The following is a 17,260-nucleotide window of genomic DNA, read 5'->3' on the forward strand; positions in this document are numbered from 1 at the left end:
CGCTTCTGGGCTCCCCTATTCTAGCCTGCTATTTTCGGGGCCTGCTGCCTGAGGATTGAAGTGAACACCTTGGTTTTCCAGCTGTAGGTAGGGCTAGAGTCCCAGCTGCCTAAGCTAGAGCTCAGCAGTCATTCCTACCTCCTTCCCACTGCATTGCTCTCTGAAGCCCGTCCCTTTCTTCTACACCCTCAATATCTCTGCATCTACCCACTTCTCTCCATGCCCTCTGGCAGGTTCATGGTCTGGATCACCCTCAGCCCTTGCCCAGACTGCTGCTGCCTGCTCCGTACTGGCCTCCAGCCTCCAGTCCATTCCTCCCCCTGCAGCCTGTATGATCCTTCTAGAATGAAACTGATCGCTTCGCTCCTCTGATACAAACCCTGCAAAGGCTTCCCACTGCAATGAAAAACAGAAGCCAGACTTCTCACAGTGGTGCAGGAGGTGCCAGGCCTTGCCTGTCTTTCCTCCTCCCCTATTCTCCTTCCTGTCCTGGTTTGTCTTCTTCCTTTAGGTTCTCCTTGGAAGGATGTCCATTTCCTCCCAAGCACCATGCCTTTTCTTGCCTCCTCCTTCTGCACCTCGTGGTCCCTTTGCTGGGACACCTTCCTGTCCAAAGCCACAGCCTCCACCCCTTGCCTGGTTAATTTCAGCTCATCCTTGCAGTCTTGGCCTATATGCCACTTCTGAGAAGGCTTTCTGACTCTTCAAGGTGGGTAGACTTGCACCTGCTCTGGGATCTTGTGGCAGCCTGTATTTCCCCATGACAGTGCTTTCCTGATCGTAGCCGTCTGTGGACACTGTTGAGCCCCCAGTACCCAGCCTGCTGGCTGATGTTGAGTGGGTGCTCAAATATTTGCTGACTGACTGTGAATTATGCGCAAACACAAAACACAGTGGAAATGGAATCAGACATCTAAGGATTGCCTGTGGGGCTAAGGAGAGACTTGACCTGCTTTTCTATCTGGGAGGAAATATTTGAACAACCTGAAGCAAATCCAATAACACTGCCTCATTACACTTTTTCCCTAAGAGCTGCCAGTAAGATTGCTTTGGAGTTAAGTCCTTTAATTAAAATACCCTGGACTAAAGCCTTGAAAGTAAAATGAAGGCAGCCACTGAGCAGGGCTGGGGAATAATGGCAGAGCTCAGATTTTCTCAGCAGGACAACCTGCTGGGGAAACAAAACAGGTCTCTTTCAGCTTTAGCTGATGGGCAGCTCACCTTGGTGGCCTGGAGATGTATGACAGTGGTCTGGTTCCATGCCTCGTGCCTGTTAGCCCCAGATTGCATGAGAGTCTGTAAATGATGCACTGAGTCCTTTATGAGCCTAAAGGCCAAAGAAAAAAGGTTCTGTTTCTTGAACAAGTGGGGAAGAGATGGATGGCATTTGTTCCCAGGCTGCCTGGGGTCCCACAGAAGTAGAAATAATACCAATTTATTGACCATTTGTTTGTGTTACAAACCTAAATACTTGATATACATTATCTCTTTAACCCTTTTAAGGGAAGGCATTCCCAGTTTGCAGTGGGGAACACTGAGTCCTAGAGAGGCTAATTAACTGGTCCAGGGTCACGTAGCTAATAAGGAGTGGAGCTGTTCTTAACCTCCCGGCTGTAAAGCCTCAGGGCCCTGGGCCAGGCACCATCCCTTCTTTCTAATGCAGACTCCATCCTGATACCAGTGTTTTCAGGCCATTCAACTGACTGACTTCCTATGGCTGAGCAAGGAGAGTGGTTTTCCTCTAAAGGCTGGTGAAGCCTGTCAGTCACCCAGTCTGCTCCAAGTTCTACCAAAGGGACCTTAAAAGAAAAGAAAAGAGGAGAAAAGAAAACCAATCCTTGTTCTCCAAACCACGATATTGGTAATTTGCCATTTAGTTAACCTTTATTCTTTTATTTTCTATTCCCTGCCCATCCACTCATGACCCTTGGAATTTGTATGCAAAACAAACTGTTTATTAAGCAATACTTATTTTGTTTTGTCATGGGATAGATAAGCACATGTCACATTGAGTTCTAAGCAAAAAGCAATATACAGCCGTCCCTTGGTATCTCTGGGGGGATTGGTTCCAGGACCACCACAGATACGAAAATTGAGATACTCAAGTCCTGGTATAAAACAGTGTAGTATGGTCACCCTGCTTATTCACAGGTTCTGCATCTGGGGATATGGAAGACCAACTGTGATGGCATTTTAATTACCCTGAGCAGCCTTATTTTACCTGCCCCACTGCTCCAACTGAAATGTTAGTTCTGTGAGGCCTGGGCTTTTTTTTTTTTTTTTTTCCTCCATTGGGTCTTCGTTGCTGTGCGCGAGCTTTCTCTAATTGTGGCGAGCGGGGGCTACTCTTCGTTGCGGTGCGTGGGCTTCTCATTGCGGGGGCTTCTCTTGTGGAGCACAGGCTCTAAGCATGCAGGCTTCAGTAGTTGTAGCATGCAGGCTCAGTAGTTATGGCTTGTGGGCTCTAGAGGGCAGGCTCAGTAGTTGTGGCGCATGGGCTTAGTTGCTCCGTGGCATGTGGGATCTTTCGGACCGGGGCTCGAACCCATATCCCCTACATTGGCAGGTGGATTCTTAACCACTGTGCCACCGGGGAAGCCCGAGGCCTGGGCTTTTTATCAGACTGGTTTACCGATAGATCCCTAGTGCCTGGAACAGTGCCTGGCAGATTATAGGTACTAAATATTTGTGGAAAAACATAAATGAATGTCCCAAGTTGCTTGTGATCTTGAAATAACTATTAACCATCCCTGGGACCACAGGTTGGGATATAAGACCTCATATTATATACTGAAACTATTTTTTCCAGGTTGTTTTTGGTGTTTTAGTTGGGGAGGGGCTCAGAAGCTTTCCTCTCTAAGTAGCTAAATCTCTCCACCTTTTCCATGATGGTGTCTTTATTCCCATCCCCCTGGCATGTTTGGACATTCCTGACATACAGTGAGTGTCCGACGATATTTGCTGGATGACAGAATGGAGGAGTCCTTGGTCTTGTCTGTGTTACCTGGAGCCTACTAGACCCTGGAAATAAATATATACTATCCCTTGTTATAGTCACATTTTTGAAAATTATTTTTAGATTGTGGGATATTTCGAATATGTGGGCACAGTTGTCCCTCTGTATCCACAGTTTCCACATCTTCAAATTCAACCAAGAATCAAATATTTGGAAAAAAAAATTCTAGAAATTTCCAAAAAGCAAAAATAGAATTTGCTGCACACTGGCAACTATTTACATATCATTTACATTGTATTTATACCTATTTACATAATTTTTACATTTTATTGGGTATTATAAGTAATCTAGAGATGATTTAAAGTAAATGGGAGGATGTGCATATGCAAATACCTATGCATAATATTGCAAATCTGCAAATATCCCATTTTATAGAAGGGACTTGTGCATCCTGGGAGTTTGGTATCCGCAGGGGTCCTGGAACCAATCCCCTGCAGATACAGATGGATGACTGTATTGCTTTATTTATTAATATTTACGTACCAATACATATGTAGTATTTACATATGGGTACATTCTTTGTATTGCAAACCACAGTGAGAACCTAAAGATTTTAAAAATTCCTTGCACTGGCTAGAGAGGTGATGTCTTCCTACTATCTTGACCTGGATGGGGAAGTGATAGTGGTCCACGGCTGATAGGTGAATTCTCCTTTCTGCCCCTGGTGGCAGGAGCTGAGAGGACTGAGGAGGTTGGGGAAGGGGGGTGGTTTTCGGAAGAGTATCCTAGAATGTCCACCCAACCAGTCCCAAAGGCCTTAGTGGGAAGGAGCCTGCCCCCAGGTGGGATGGTTGATTTCTGAACTTGGCTCACCTTGCTGCCACGTGTGCCCAGGCCGTGGTGTAAAGCTCTGGGTGGAGGAAGTCGGCTACCTTTTGGGCTGGGCACCTGGCCAGGTGAGGTGCAGTCAGGTATGCAACAGACTGAGGGAGAGACCTCTGTGATGTGGACTCCTGAGCCTGCAGGTAGCTCTTCACCAGAAACCTGGGGGACAGGGGTACCAGCAGGTGAGAGGGTGGGGAGCCCTGAGGGACAGCCCAGCACCCCTCTCCCAGTGTCATGCACTCTTATGCTCCCCGTGGGAGAACCAGGGCCACCCACTTTCTTTCCCAGGTCCCTACTGATAGCTACTCTTCACTCAAAAGCCGAAATGCATCCCAAGGCTGTAGCTTCTTTCACAGTGAAATGGAGCTGGAGCTGTAGACCACAGACATTCTCAGATCATGAACATAAACTCTTTTGATATCTGAACAAACAGAATCTTTTCTCTTGGTTAAGATCTTATGATCTGGGGATTTATGATGAATTGTACAGTGACGGCGGAAATTAAATTTTCTTAGCTCGTAAAAGGATAGATGCAAGATTGCGAGCATGTATGGGAGAACTACAGGTGACTCTTAGCTTCTTCCTTGTGCTAATCCAATGGTTAGCAGCTCTGGGTGAGACAACCCTGGATTGCTGTGCAGCTCCATGCAGACCTGTGTGACTTCACTTCCCTCAGCCTCAGTGCCTCCATCTCTAGATGAGGATGGGGTCACCTGAGAGGGGGTTTGGGAAAACTGAATGAGATAATATTTGCAGAGCGCTTGGCACGGTGCGGGGCATAGAGTATCTAATGCATGATTTTGTATTCCTTTTGTAATTTGAAAAGAAAAAACAAATGTATATTTAAAATTTTTAAAAGAAATGTTATATAGCCAATTTGCCAGCAAGTCCTTTCTCCCTGCCTGGAGAAGTATTTGCCCTGTCTACTCTTTGCCCTGAGATAGATGCACGTGAAAGGCCTGGTCAGCCACGAGACCCACAGACATAAGAGAGAGAGAACGAAACTGCCTGTTGCGGGGAGGGGGAATCAGCCATTCCTCCCTGCCTTTCAGGTTGGAGCCTCCTGGTGCAGACCCTGTGCTGAACCTGGGGATGCTACAGTGAACAAGGCTGGCAGACTCCCTGCCCTCAAGGCCCGTCACACAAAAAGAGACGCAGGGGGCGCATCTGAAGGAAGTGTCATTTTAGCTGAGACCTGAAGGATGAGGAGGAGCCAGCTGTACAGCAGGAACCTGGCGGTGGAGAGGATTAGGGGGAGGGAAGTGCGTGTGCAGGCCCCGAAGAAGAAACGTGTGGCTGGCAAAGTGAGCAGAGGAGAAGGTTGTGAGAGGATGGAGGGGAGGCAGGGGCCAGGTCTTAAGTTCCTTGCAGGCCACAGTGTGGACTGTGGCATTTTCCTGTGAGCTGTGGGAAGCCATTGAAGAATTTCAAGCAAGGGAAAGATGTGATCTTCTTTAGGCTTCGAAAAAATCCCCCTGGCTGCCTGTGGAGGAAGGACGGAAGTGGGGCAGGGTGGAAGCAGCAGACCAGTGAGGAGATCGATGTTGTCCCGGTGAGAAGGGGTGGCAGCCTGGCTGGGAGCTGCATGAGTCTGGGGAGAAGTGGATGGATTGGAGACATAATGTGGGAGTTGGACAGTCTCCAAACGGTGGTCCCCAAAGTCTGCTCCCTCTGTGAGCATCAGATGGTGCTTCAACCCAGGCAGAAGCTTGGTGGGGTCCCTGGGGGTTGGACAGAGGCGTGGGCCTTACCTGGCTGTCTGCAGGTAGAGCACCGTGTTCTCACCCTCATAGGTGCAGGAGGCTGTCACTCTGGTGACCAGGGAGGGCAGGCCGCTCAGCTTCGAGTAGCCATGTCCACCACAGGCCCTGCGGCACAGCTCAGCCCCCTGGATGCAGAAGTCCGACACCAAGGCCTTCATACCTGCGCTCAGTGCGTGAAGCTGCAAAAACGGGAAGGGGGTCAGGTGGCATAAGGGGCCCTTCAGTTACAACCATGCTTACCACTCACGGAGCGCCCACTGTATGCTGAGAACAGCTCTGTGAGATAAGAACTGTTTCCTCAGCTCACAACTTTATGAATGAGAAGACTGAGACTCAGGTTATGTGACTCACCCAAGGTCATACAAAGAGGCAGTGTTGCTGTAGGGGCAATAAGAACAAAGGAAAACTGTCTAGACCAGTGTCTCCAGGATCTTGGGAAGAGAGTGCTTCCTGGATTGGTCTCACCATTATCCAGGAGCTGTGGATTTTGCTGGCAGGCAGAGGTTTTGGAGAGCTTGTCTGTGAGGATGCAGGTCCACCATCAGCCCACTGCTCTGGGCTGTAGGAGGGGCTGCCAGGCAGCCAACCTGGTTTGAGTTTTTGGTTCTTGAAAGCCCTTACCCATCTTTCACACTTTCAAGTCCTTGGGAGGAAGGGTCATGTCCCTTAACCTCTCTGTGCTTCACTTTCCTCATCTGTAAAATGGGTATACAAATGGTGCCTGCTGTACAGTTGGAAGGATTACTGAAGCAATGCTTACAAAGCACAGAGCCTGGACAGACTAAATCTTAATGTATATGTAAGTCCACCATCCTTTATCTGAGAATCTTGGGTCCAGATGCGTTTTGGAATCAGAATATTTTTTGAATTTTAGAAAGGTAAAGCAGTGCCTTTAAGGTAGATTATATATAATACCCCTAGAGGAGTCCAGGGAGACCTTAGTGATCCAATGTATTAATATTTTCTGCTGCAAAATGTATTCACACTCAGTGGGATAAATCAGGTTAATTCAGGTCAAACTGTGCCACCAAATGAGTTCTAAATGACTTTTGGTTTTCAGAGCTTTCCAGGTTTCAAAGACACACCAGGGGGACTTCCCTGGTGGCGTAGTGGTTAAGAATCTGCCTGCCAGTGCAGGGGACACGGGTTCGATCCCTGGTCTGGGAAGATCCCACATGCCGCAGAGCAACTAAACCTGTGCGCCACAACTACTGAGCCTGTGCTCTAGAGCCCACAAGCCACAACTACTGAGCCTGCGTACCACAACTACTGAAGCCCGTGCCTAGAGGCCCTGCTCTGCAACAAGAGAAGAGAGATTGGTTCAAGATGGTGGAGTAGAAGGACATGAGCTCACTTCTTCTTGTGAGAGCACCGGAATCACAACTAATTGCTGAACAGTCATCGACAGGAAGACACTGGAACTCACCAAAAAAGATACCCCACATCCAAAGACAAAGGAGAAGCTGCCATGAGACGATAGGAGGGGGGCAATCACAATAAAATCAAATCCCATAACCGCTGGGTGGGTGAGTCACAAACTGGAGAATACTTATACCACAGAAGTCCGCCCACTGGAGTGAAGGTTCTGAGCCCCACATCAGGCTTCCCAAGCTGGGGGTCCAGCAAAGGACCTGGGAGGAGGAATTCCCAGAGAATCAGACTTTGAAGGCTAGTGGGATTTGATTGCAGGACTTCGACAGGACTGGGGGAAACAGAGCCTCCACTCTTGGAGGGCACACACAAAGTAGTGTGCGCATCAGGACCCTGGGGGAAGGAGCAGTGACCCCATAGGAGACTGAACCAGACCTACCTGCTAGTGTTGGAGGCTCTCCTGCAGAGGCGGGAGGTGGCTTGGCTCACCGCAGGGACATGGACACTGGCAGCAGAAGATCTGGGAAGTACTCCTTGGCATGAGCCCTCCCAGAGTCCGCCATTAGCCCCACCAAAGAGCCTGTAGCCTCCAGTGCTGGATCATCTCAGTCCAAACACCCAACAGGGAGTGAACTCAGCCCCACCCATCAGCAGACAAGTGGATTAAAGTTTTACTGAGCTCTGCCCACCAGAGCAACACCCAGCTCTACCACCACCAGTCCCTCCCATCAAGAAGCTTGCATAAGCCTCTTAGATAGCCTCATCCACCAGAGGGCAGACAGCAGCAGCAAGAAGAACTACAGTCCTGCAGCCTGTGGAATGAAAACCACATTCACTGAAAGATAGAGGACTGTACCAGATGAAGGAACAAGATAAAACCCCAGAAAAACAACTAAATGAAGTGGAGACAGGCAACCTTCCAGAAAAAGAATTCAGAATAATGATAGTGAAGGTGATCCAGGACCTCGGAAAAAGAATGGAGGCAAAGATTAGATGCAAGAAATGTTTAACAAAGACTTAGAAGAATTAAAGAACAAACACCTAGAAGAATTAAAGAACAAACAAACAGAGATGAACAATACAATAACTGAAATGAAAAATACACTAGAAGGAATCAATAGCAGAATAACCAAGGCAGAAGAACAGATAAGTGACCTGGAAGACAGAATGGTAGAATTCACTGCCACAGAACAGAATAAAGAAAAAAGAATGAAAAGAAATGAAGACAGCCTAAGAGACCTCTGGGACAGCATTAAACACACCAACATTCGCATTTTAAGGGTCCCAGAAGCAGAAGAGAGAGAGAAAGGACCAGAGAAAATATTTGAAGAGATTATAGTCGAAAACTTCCCAAAATATGGGAAAGGAAATAGCCACCCAAGTCCAGGAAGCACAGAGTCCCAGGCAGGATAAACCCAAGGAGAAACACGCCAAGACACATAGTAATCAAATTTATAAAAATTAAAGACAAAGAAAAATTATTAAAAGCAACAAGGGAAAAACGACAAATAACATACAAGGGAACTCCCATAAGGTTAAAAGCTGATTTCTCAGCAGAAACTCTACAAGCCAGAAGGGAGTGACATGATATACTTAAAGTGATGAAAGGGAAGAACCTACAACCAAGATTACTCTACCAGGCAAGGATCTCATTCAGATTCAATGGAGAAATCAAAAGCTTTACAGACAAGCAAAAGCTAAGAGAATTCAGCACCACCAAACCAGCTCTACAACAAATGCTAAAGGAACTTCTCTAAGTGGAAAACACAAAAGAAGAAAAGGACCTACAAACACAAACCCAAAACAATTAAGAAAATGGTAATAGGAACATACATATCGATAATTACCTTAAATGTAAATGGATTAAATGTTCCAACCAAAAGACATAAGCTTGCTGAATGGATACAAAAACAAGACCCGTATATATATGCTGTCTACAAGAGACCCACTTCAGACCTAGGGACACATACAGACTGAAAGTGAGAGAATGGAAAAAGGTATTCCATGCAAATGGAAATCAAAAGAAAGCTGGAGTAGCAATACTCATATCAGATAAAATAGACTTTAAAATAAAGAATGTTACAAGAGACAAGGAAGGACACTACATAATGATCAAGGGATCAATCCAAGAAGGAGATATAACAATTATAAATATATATGCACCCAACATAGGAGCACCTCAATACATAAGGCAACTGCTAACAGCTATAAAAGAGGAAATCGACAGTAACACAATAATAGTGGGGGACTTTAACACCTCACTTACACCAATGGACAGATCATCCAGACAGAAAATTAATAAGGAAATATAAGCTTTAAATGACACAATAGACCAGATAGATTTAATTGATATTTATAGGACATTTCATCCAAAAACAGCAGATTACACTTTCTTCTCAAGTGCACACAGAACATTCTCCAGGATAGATGACATCTTGGGTCACAAATCAAGCCTCGGTAAGTTTAAGAAAATTGAAATCATATCAAGCATCTTTTCTGACCACAGCACTGTGAGATTAGAAATAAATTACAGGGGAAAAAACCCCATAAAAAACACAAACACATGGAAGCTAAATAATACATTACTAAATAACCCAAGAGATCACTGAAGAAATCAAAGAGGAAATCAAAAAATACCTAGAGACAAATGACAACAAAAGCACGATGATCCAAAACCTATGGGATGCAGCAAAAGCAGTTCTAAGAGGGAAGTTTATAGCAATACAATCCTACCTCAAGAAACCAGAAAAATCTCAAATAAACAATCTAACCTTACACCTAAAGGAACTAGAGAAAGAAGAACGAAGAACACCCAAAATTAGTAGAAGGAAAGAAACATAAAGATAAGAGCAGAAATAAATGAAATAGAAACAAGGAAAACAATAGCAAAGACCAATAAAACTAAAAGCTGGTTCTTTGAGAAGATAAAATTGCTAAACCTTTATCCAGACTCATCAAGAAAAAGAGGGAGAGGACTCAAATCAGTAAAATTAGAAATGAAAAAGGAGAAGTTACAATGGACACCGCAGAAATACAGCACATCAGAAGAGACTACTACAAGCAACTCTATGCCAATAAAATGGACAACTTGGAAGAAATGGACAAATTCCTAGAAGGTATAACCTTCTAAGACTGAACCAGGAAGAAATAGAAAATATAAACAGACCAATCACAAGTAATGAAATTGAAACTGTGATTAAAAATCTTCCAACAAACAAAAGTCCAGGACCAGATGGCTTCACAGGTGAATTCCATCAAACATTTAGAGACGAGCTAACACCCATCCTTCTTAAACTCTTCCAAAAAACTGCAGAGGAAGGAACACTCCCAAACTCATTCTACGAGGCCGCCATCACCCTGAGACCAAAACCAGACAAAGATATCACAAAAAAAGAAAATTACAGACCAATATCACTGATAAATATAGATGCAAAAATCCTCAACAAAATACTAGCAAACAGAATCCAACAACACATTAAAAAGATCATACACCATGATCAAGTGGCATTTATCCCAGGGATGCAAGGATTCTTCAATATACACAAATCAATCAATGTGATATACCATATTAACAAATTGAAGAATAAAAACTGTATGATCATCTCAATAGATGCAGAAAAAGCTTTTGACAAAATTCAGCACCCATTTATGATAAAAACTCTCCAGAAAGTGGGCATAGAGGGAACCTACCTCCACATAATAAAGTCCATATACAACAAACTCACAGCAAGCATCATTCTCAGTGGTGAAAAACTGAAAGCATTTCCTCTAAGATCAGGAACAAGACAAGAATGTCCACTCTCGCCACTATTATTCAGCATAGTTTTGGAAATTTCAGCCACGGCAATCAGAGAAGAAGAAATAAAAGGAATCCAAATTGGAAAAGAAGAAGTAAAACTGGATCACTGTTTGCATATGACATGATACTATACATAGAGAATCCTAAAGATGCCAGCAGAAAACTACTAGAGCTAATCAATGAATTTGGTAAAGTTGCAGGATACAAAATTAATGCACAGAAATCTCTTGCATTCCTATACACTAACAATGAAAGATCAGCAAGAGAAATTAAGGAAACAATCCCATTCACCACTGCAACAAAAAGAATAAAATACCTAGGAATAAACCTACCTAAGGAGGTAAAAGACCTGTACTCAGAAAACTATATAAGACAATGATGAAAGAAATCAAAGATGACACAAACAGATGGAGAGATATACCATGTTCTTGGTTTGGAAGAATCAATATTGTGAAAATGACTATACTACCCAAAGCAATCTACAGATTCAATGCAATCCCTATCAAATTATCAATGGCATTTTTTACAGAACTAGAACAAAAACATCCTCAAATTTGTATGGAGACACAAAAGACCCCGAATAGCCAAAGCAATCTTGAGGGAAAAAAACGGAGCTGGAGGAATCAGACTCCCTGACTTCATACTATACAACAGAGCTACAGTAGTCAAGACAATACCGTACTGGCACAAAAACAGAAATATCGATCAATGGAACAGGGTAGAAAGCCCAGCGATAAACCCACACTCTTATGGTCAACTAATCTATGACAAAAGAGGCAAGGATATACAATGGAGAAAAGACAGTCTCTTCAATAAGTGGTGCTGGGAAAACTGGACAGCTATGTGTAAAAGAATGAAATTAGAACACTCCTTAACACCATACACAAAAATAAACTCAAAATGGATTAAAGACCTAAATGTAAGGCCAGACACTATAAAACTCTTAGAGGAAAACATAGGCAGAACACTCTTGACATAAATCACAGCAAGATCTTTTTTGACCCACCTCCTAGAGTAATGGAAATAAAAACAAAAATAAACAAATGGGACCTAATGAAACTTAAAAGCTTTTGCACAGCAAAGGAAACTATAAGCAAGATGAAAAGACAACCCTCAGAATGGGAGAAAATATTTGCACACAAATCAACAGACAAAGGATTAATCTCCAAAATATATAAACAGCTCATGCAGCTCAAAATTAAAAAAGCAAACAACCCAATCAAAAAATGGGCAGAAGACCTAAATAGTCATTTCCCCAAAGAAGACATGCAGATGGCCAAGAGGCACATGAAAAGCTGCTCAATATCACTCCTTATTAGAGAAATGCAAATCAAAACTGCAATGAGGTCTATCACCTCACACCGGTTAGAATGGGCATCCTCAGAAAATCTACAATCAATAAATGCTGCAGAGGGTGTGGAGAAAAGGGAACCCTCTTGCACTGTTGGTGAGAATGTAAATTGATATAGCCACTATGGAGAATAGTATGGAGGTTCCTTAAAAAACTAAAAATATAATTACCATATGACCCAGCAATCCCACTACTGGGCATATACCCAGAGAAAACCATAATTCAAAATGATACATGCATTCCAGTGTTCATTGCAGCACTATTTACAATAGCCAGGACATGGAACCAACCTAAATGCCCATCGTCAGACAAATGGATAAAGAAGATGTGGCACATATATACAATGGAATATTACTCAGCCATAAAAAGGAACGAAATTGGGTCATTTGTAGAGATGTGGATGGACCTAGAGACTGTCATACAGAGTGAAGTAAGTCAGAAAGAGAAAAACAAATATCGTATATGAACGCATATATGTGGAATCTAGAAAAACGGTACAGATGCACCCATTTGCAAGGCAGAAATAGAGACACAGATGTAGAGAACAAACGTATGGACACCAAGGGGGGAAAGCGGGGTTGGGGGTGGTGTGATGAATTGGGAGATTGGGATTGACATGTATACACTAATATGTATCAAATAGATAACTAATAAGAACCTGCTGTATAAAAAAAAATAAAATTAAAAAAAAAGAAAAGAGAAGCCACTGCAATGAGAAGCCCGCGCACCGCAAGGAAGAGTAGCCCCCGCTCGCCGCAACTAGAGAAAGCCCACGCGCAGCAACGAAGACCCAACGCAGCCAAAAATAAATAAATTAATAAATTTATAAAAACAAGAAAACACACCAGGGATTGTGCACCTGTGTTCTATACGCTATCTGTGATCATTTCCTCTAACATGTTTGGAGCTTCCTGGGGGCCAGATGTAGGTGGATTTATATGTCAGGGTACAGTTCATCTGGGATGTTGGAAGTCTGCAGAGGGAGAAAGTGGAAAGAGCCCATGGGGGCAGGATTGGGGCTGCTTCCCAGTGGGAGGACCATTTCAGCCATGGTCCCAGCTCCTGCCCCCAAGAGAAAGCAGGTACCTCAGGCAGGAGTCTGAAGTCTCTGTCCAAAATGGAACTGTAGGAGCGATGGAAGAATTCCAAGAGGCTGTTTGCCACAAAGTGGAATGCATAGGCCTTGGCCAGCGGAGGAAAGAGTTTCTGCTGCTGCGTCTGGTAGTCCAGGACTTTTGCCTCTGGGTCACTGAGGGGAAGAAAAGCAGAAGATTTGCTACCTGCCACATCCATCTTCCCATATCCCCAATGCCATAAAAGCCTTAAAAACGCACAGTTTTTTATAGCTCACTGCAAAATTTGACCTAGACTGACGTGACGCTAGTAATAATCTTAAAATTCCATCTAACATGAATATCCACACATTTCACTGTAGAAATATTGACATGTCTGCTTATGGGTGCTGCCCCTTGTGGAGGTTTACAGTATACGCACCGTATTAACCTGCTAAAAATCTGGAAAGTTCTGAATTCCAACAGATCTGGTCTCAAGGATTTTGGGTGAGGGGTTGTGGCCCTGAAGCCCTGATTATTTGAACCTTGACCTTTCACTGTCCAGGTGCGTGTGCTGTGTGCTGGGAAATATGTGGAACCTAATCTATAACTCTGAGGCTGTGAACTTGGGTTGGATGGAATTCCAAGGTAGGGATTGCATCCGCCTTGTCCGTTGGTGTGTTCTCAGTGCTGGAGACTCTGTTCAGCATTAGGGGCCTTCGGTAACTATCTGTGGATTGAAATAGAGTGTGAATGTGAGATGCCTCCCGTGGCTGATGGGGAGAAACCTGGTGTTTCTTCTCTGGGCCAGCAGCCCCTCACCTGGGCATGTACTATTATAACCATCCCAGTCTTATGCAACCCAGAAGACTGGGCTCCGACAGGATATCATTGGCAATACCTCCTTCCCAGCTCCCCTGTCCCCCAGAGAAGACTCCCTCAGCCCGGGATTCTGAAGCCAGGCTGGCTGAGGGTGATTTGGGTTTGCCAGTAAAGGACCCTGGGCTGAGGGCCTGGCATGCTTCACTGCGTTTCAGCCCTAACACCACCCTGGAAGAGCGTTTTTGTCACGCCCATTTAGTTGATGAGGCAGCTGAGGGACAAAGAGGTGGGGTGGCTAATCTAAGCTCCCACAGCTAGGAAGTGGCTGAGCTGAGGGCGGCCCCAGGTCTGCCTGGTGTTCAACCCTCAGTCCATTTTGCTTTAGGGAACTCTGGATCCTTGAGCCCATGGTGTGGAATACCACCAGACTCTTGAACCAGACATCCTCAAGTTCCAGTCCTGGTGATCTCACTCTTTCCTTTACAAGTGAGAAGACAGGCCCAGAGAGGGCAAAGGACTTGCCAAGGGGCACTTAGTAGAGTTGGGGCAAGAACTGCCAGGTTAAAGCTCGTCTCTGCACCATGAGTTCGGTCAGTTATGCTGTGTCCAGCCCCACCCTCTCTCCCTGTGCTCATGCTGCGGCCCCATATGCCCAGGCTCCAGTTTGCTGCATCCTGGATATGTGCCCATTTGGGACATATTTATCCTAAAAAATTATTTGTTTACCTAAAATTGAAATGTAACTGGCAGGCCTGTATTTTTATTTGCTGAATCTGATAACCTTGTGTGTGTGTGTGTGTGTGTGTGTGTGCGTGCACATGCGTGTATACACATACTCACATTAAAGCAGAGGGTACAGTGAGCCCTTTGGTGCCATGGAGTAGACCTATTAGCCAGACAGAACCACATACAACAAAATGGATGTAGACATGGACATACCATGGTCAGATGTTGGCAGTCACAACCAGACAGAATCAACTTCAGCCAAATACAGTCTGACGTGACAGCTGGGCTTTTCCAGACAGTCACTCACACCTGACAGAACAATCTCAGAAGCCACATTCACCCACAGCTTGGTGCCCAGCTGATCCAGATACACTCAGCCAGTCACAGCCATACCGTGACTGGATTGAAACAGTCCGAGTTTGTTGGACAGACTGAGTCAGATCTGGTGGTACAGGGCCAGAGACACAAGATCACACAGAGCCTGATGGGGCCAGACACTGACAGATATAGGTTGGGCCAGCTGGTCAGCCTGGATTAGAGACAGCCAGATAGAGACCCCACAGACCAGATGGGCCAGGTCCAGGCGAATGTGTGTGCAAGGGGGGGTAACGTGTGCTCCCAGCACCCCACTCTGGCAGAGGGTTGGTGTCAGGGGGTAGGCACTGTGGGATCGAGGTAGCCCGGGCCGCAGTGGCTCCTCGGGGCGCCCCTTGCCTGGGCTGGAGCCGGGATTGGCGGCGTATGACCGAGTAGCGGATGGCAATGACACAGGCCTTCTGCAGCAGTGGTATGACCTCGTCTGACAGTATGTCCACCCGCACCACCACCATGCTGAGGTAGTTGCTCTTTGCTGTTCCGAGCTTGATGTAGGTACCATCTGGCAAGACCTGGTGGACCAAGGACAGGCAGTGGGTCTGAGCCAGGGCTCCCCAGCCTTCCCCACACCCAGAACTGTGGTCCTCCATGCCCTGAAAGCACCACCGTCCTCAAACTGCTCACCCGGGATAGACACAGCCAGCCGCCAGCCAGAATGTGCTGGTATGGCCACGCTGATTGTTAAAACTGAAGCACTCCTGTGCTTGTTGCTAAATAGCCACTGCCCAGGTGTCTTGGTTCACTGCTCCTCTCCTGTGACACCCCAGACCTCCCCACAATCCACAGCTCCCCACATTTCCATGGTAATGCCTGGCAAAACGGAGACCTCCAGAACTTCCTCCAGCACTTGGCTGCTGGCTGTTCAGTGATTGGTTGTGTCCAGGCTGCGCTGTAGGTAGATATGCACATCATCCTCAGCCCATTCCTCTTCTCCTCAGATTGCCTTGCCACCCTACCCCATGATTGCTCTGCCACCCCATGAGGTGAGCATTTACCCATGAGAACTCTGAGGTTCGGAAAGGCCAAGTGACTGGCCCCAAATCACAAAGCTCCTAAGCTGGGGTTTTACTCAGGTCTGTGGGACACCAGAGCCTCTCTGGGAGGGGTGCCCCAAACTCAGCTCTGTAGAGAAGGACCCAGAGGCAGCAGCAGCCTACGGGGTGCCTCTGTCCCCTCTCCAGGCAGTGCAGGCTTGCAGCCTCCCCGGGACCCCACCTGTGCAAAGCGGCTCAGCATGTTCTCCCTGGGGACGTGCACATGGTCCAGTTGCAGGAAGCCATTATCCGAGTGGTCAAAGTCCATCTTGGGCCCAATGTCTCCAACGGTGATTCCTAGGAGGAGATAGAGGTAGGAACGTCCATCAGTTGAGTGCTTGTATGTTAGGTACCAACACCCACATTCCAGCTCATCTGAGCCTGCCAGCAGCCTGTGACATTGGGGTTATTATACCTGTTTGCAGGTGACCAAGCTGAGGTCAGGTGCTGAATCTTGCTCATAGTCATCCAGCCAGTTAGCGCCAGGTCTGTACAACTGGACCCCTCCCTGCCCAAGGGAGACATGCCCCAGTTTCTCCCATGGACCTCTGGGGCCCCAGGACAGGGAGGCCTGGTGGGGTCTCCTGGCAGGGGTCCTGGAGGAAGCAGCATGAGCTTACCTGGCAGTGGGCTGTGGTCCTCGAGACTCCGGATGGGCACAATAAAGGCATGCATGCCCTGCTGGGCTCCTGAGCAGATCAGCTGGGCCTGGACCAGGGCATGGGTGGCTGACCGTCCCACTGAGGGTAGAGAGGTGAGAAGCCCAGCATGATCCCTGATGTACAGAGCAGGCAGGCTAACCTTCCCCATCAGGACCCTGGGTGTGGGCCTAGTCTGTGAGGAGGACCCGTGTGGTGGTATGGGAAGGGCAGGACACTCTGTGAGGCTGGAATGGGGCTTTGTTTGAACTACCTTGGAAGGTGTGGGTCAGGGGAGGATGCACGAGGAGCCTGGAGGACAAAGGGTGTTTTCTAGGGGAGCTGCACAAGACAGGATATGCAAGGCAGAGGGAACAGCCTGCTCAGAAGCTTGAGGACTGGATTGGCTTGTTGGGGCCAGGCAGCGGAGGTGGTAGCATCCAGGGCAGCCAAGGGATGCTTGGTCAGGATACCCCTTGATTCATAAG

General features: G+C 46.3%; 1 protein-coding gene across 6 annotated transcripts in view; it reads right to left on the bottom strand.

Moving 5' to 3' along the window:
* Positions 1-17,260, bottom strand: part of ACOX2 (acyl-CoA oxidase 2) — a 36,012-nt gene that overhangs the window by 13,196 nt on the left and 5,556 nt on the right. For all 6 annotated transcript variants that reach the window (XM_061197081.1, XM_061197083.1, XM_061197078.1 and 3 more), the window contains 7 exons: positions 16,755-16,874; positions 16,316-16,431; positions 15,440-15,612; positions 13,212-13,374; positions 5,593-5,783; positions 3,830-4,000; positions 1,222-1,327 (listed from right to left, as the gene is read on the bottom strand). In XM_061197081.1, coding sequence (XP_061053064.1) covers positions 1,222-1,327; positions 3,830-4,000; positions 5,593-5,783; positions 13,212-13,374; positions 15,440-15,612; positions 16,316-16,431; positions 16,755-16,874 — 1,040 coding nt within the window. The remainder of the gene's footprint in view (positions 1-1,221; positions 1,328-3,829; positions 4,001-5,592; positions 5,784-13,211; positions 13,375-15,439; positions 15,613-16,315; positions 16,432-16,754; positions 16,875-17,260) is intronic.

Source organism: Eubalaena glacialis, chromosome 7 (genome assembly GCF_028564815.1).
Source record: "Eubalaena glacialis isolate mEubGla1 chromosome 7, mEubGla1.1.hap2.+ XY, whole genome shotgun sequence".
Classification (NCBI taxonomy): domain Eukaryota; kingdom Metazoa; phylum Chordata; class Mammalia; order Artiodactyla; family Balaenidae; genus Eubalaena; species Eubalaena glacialis.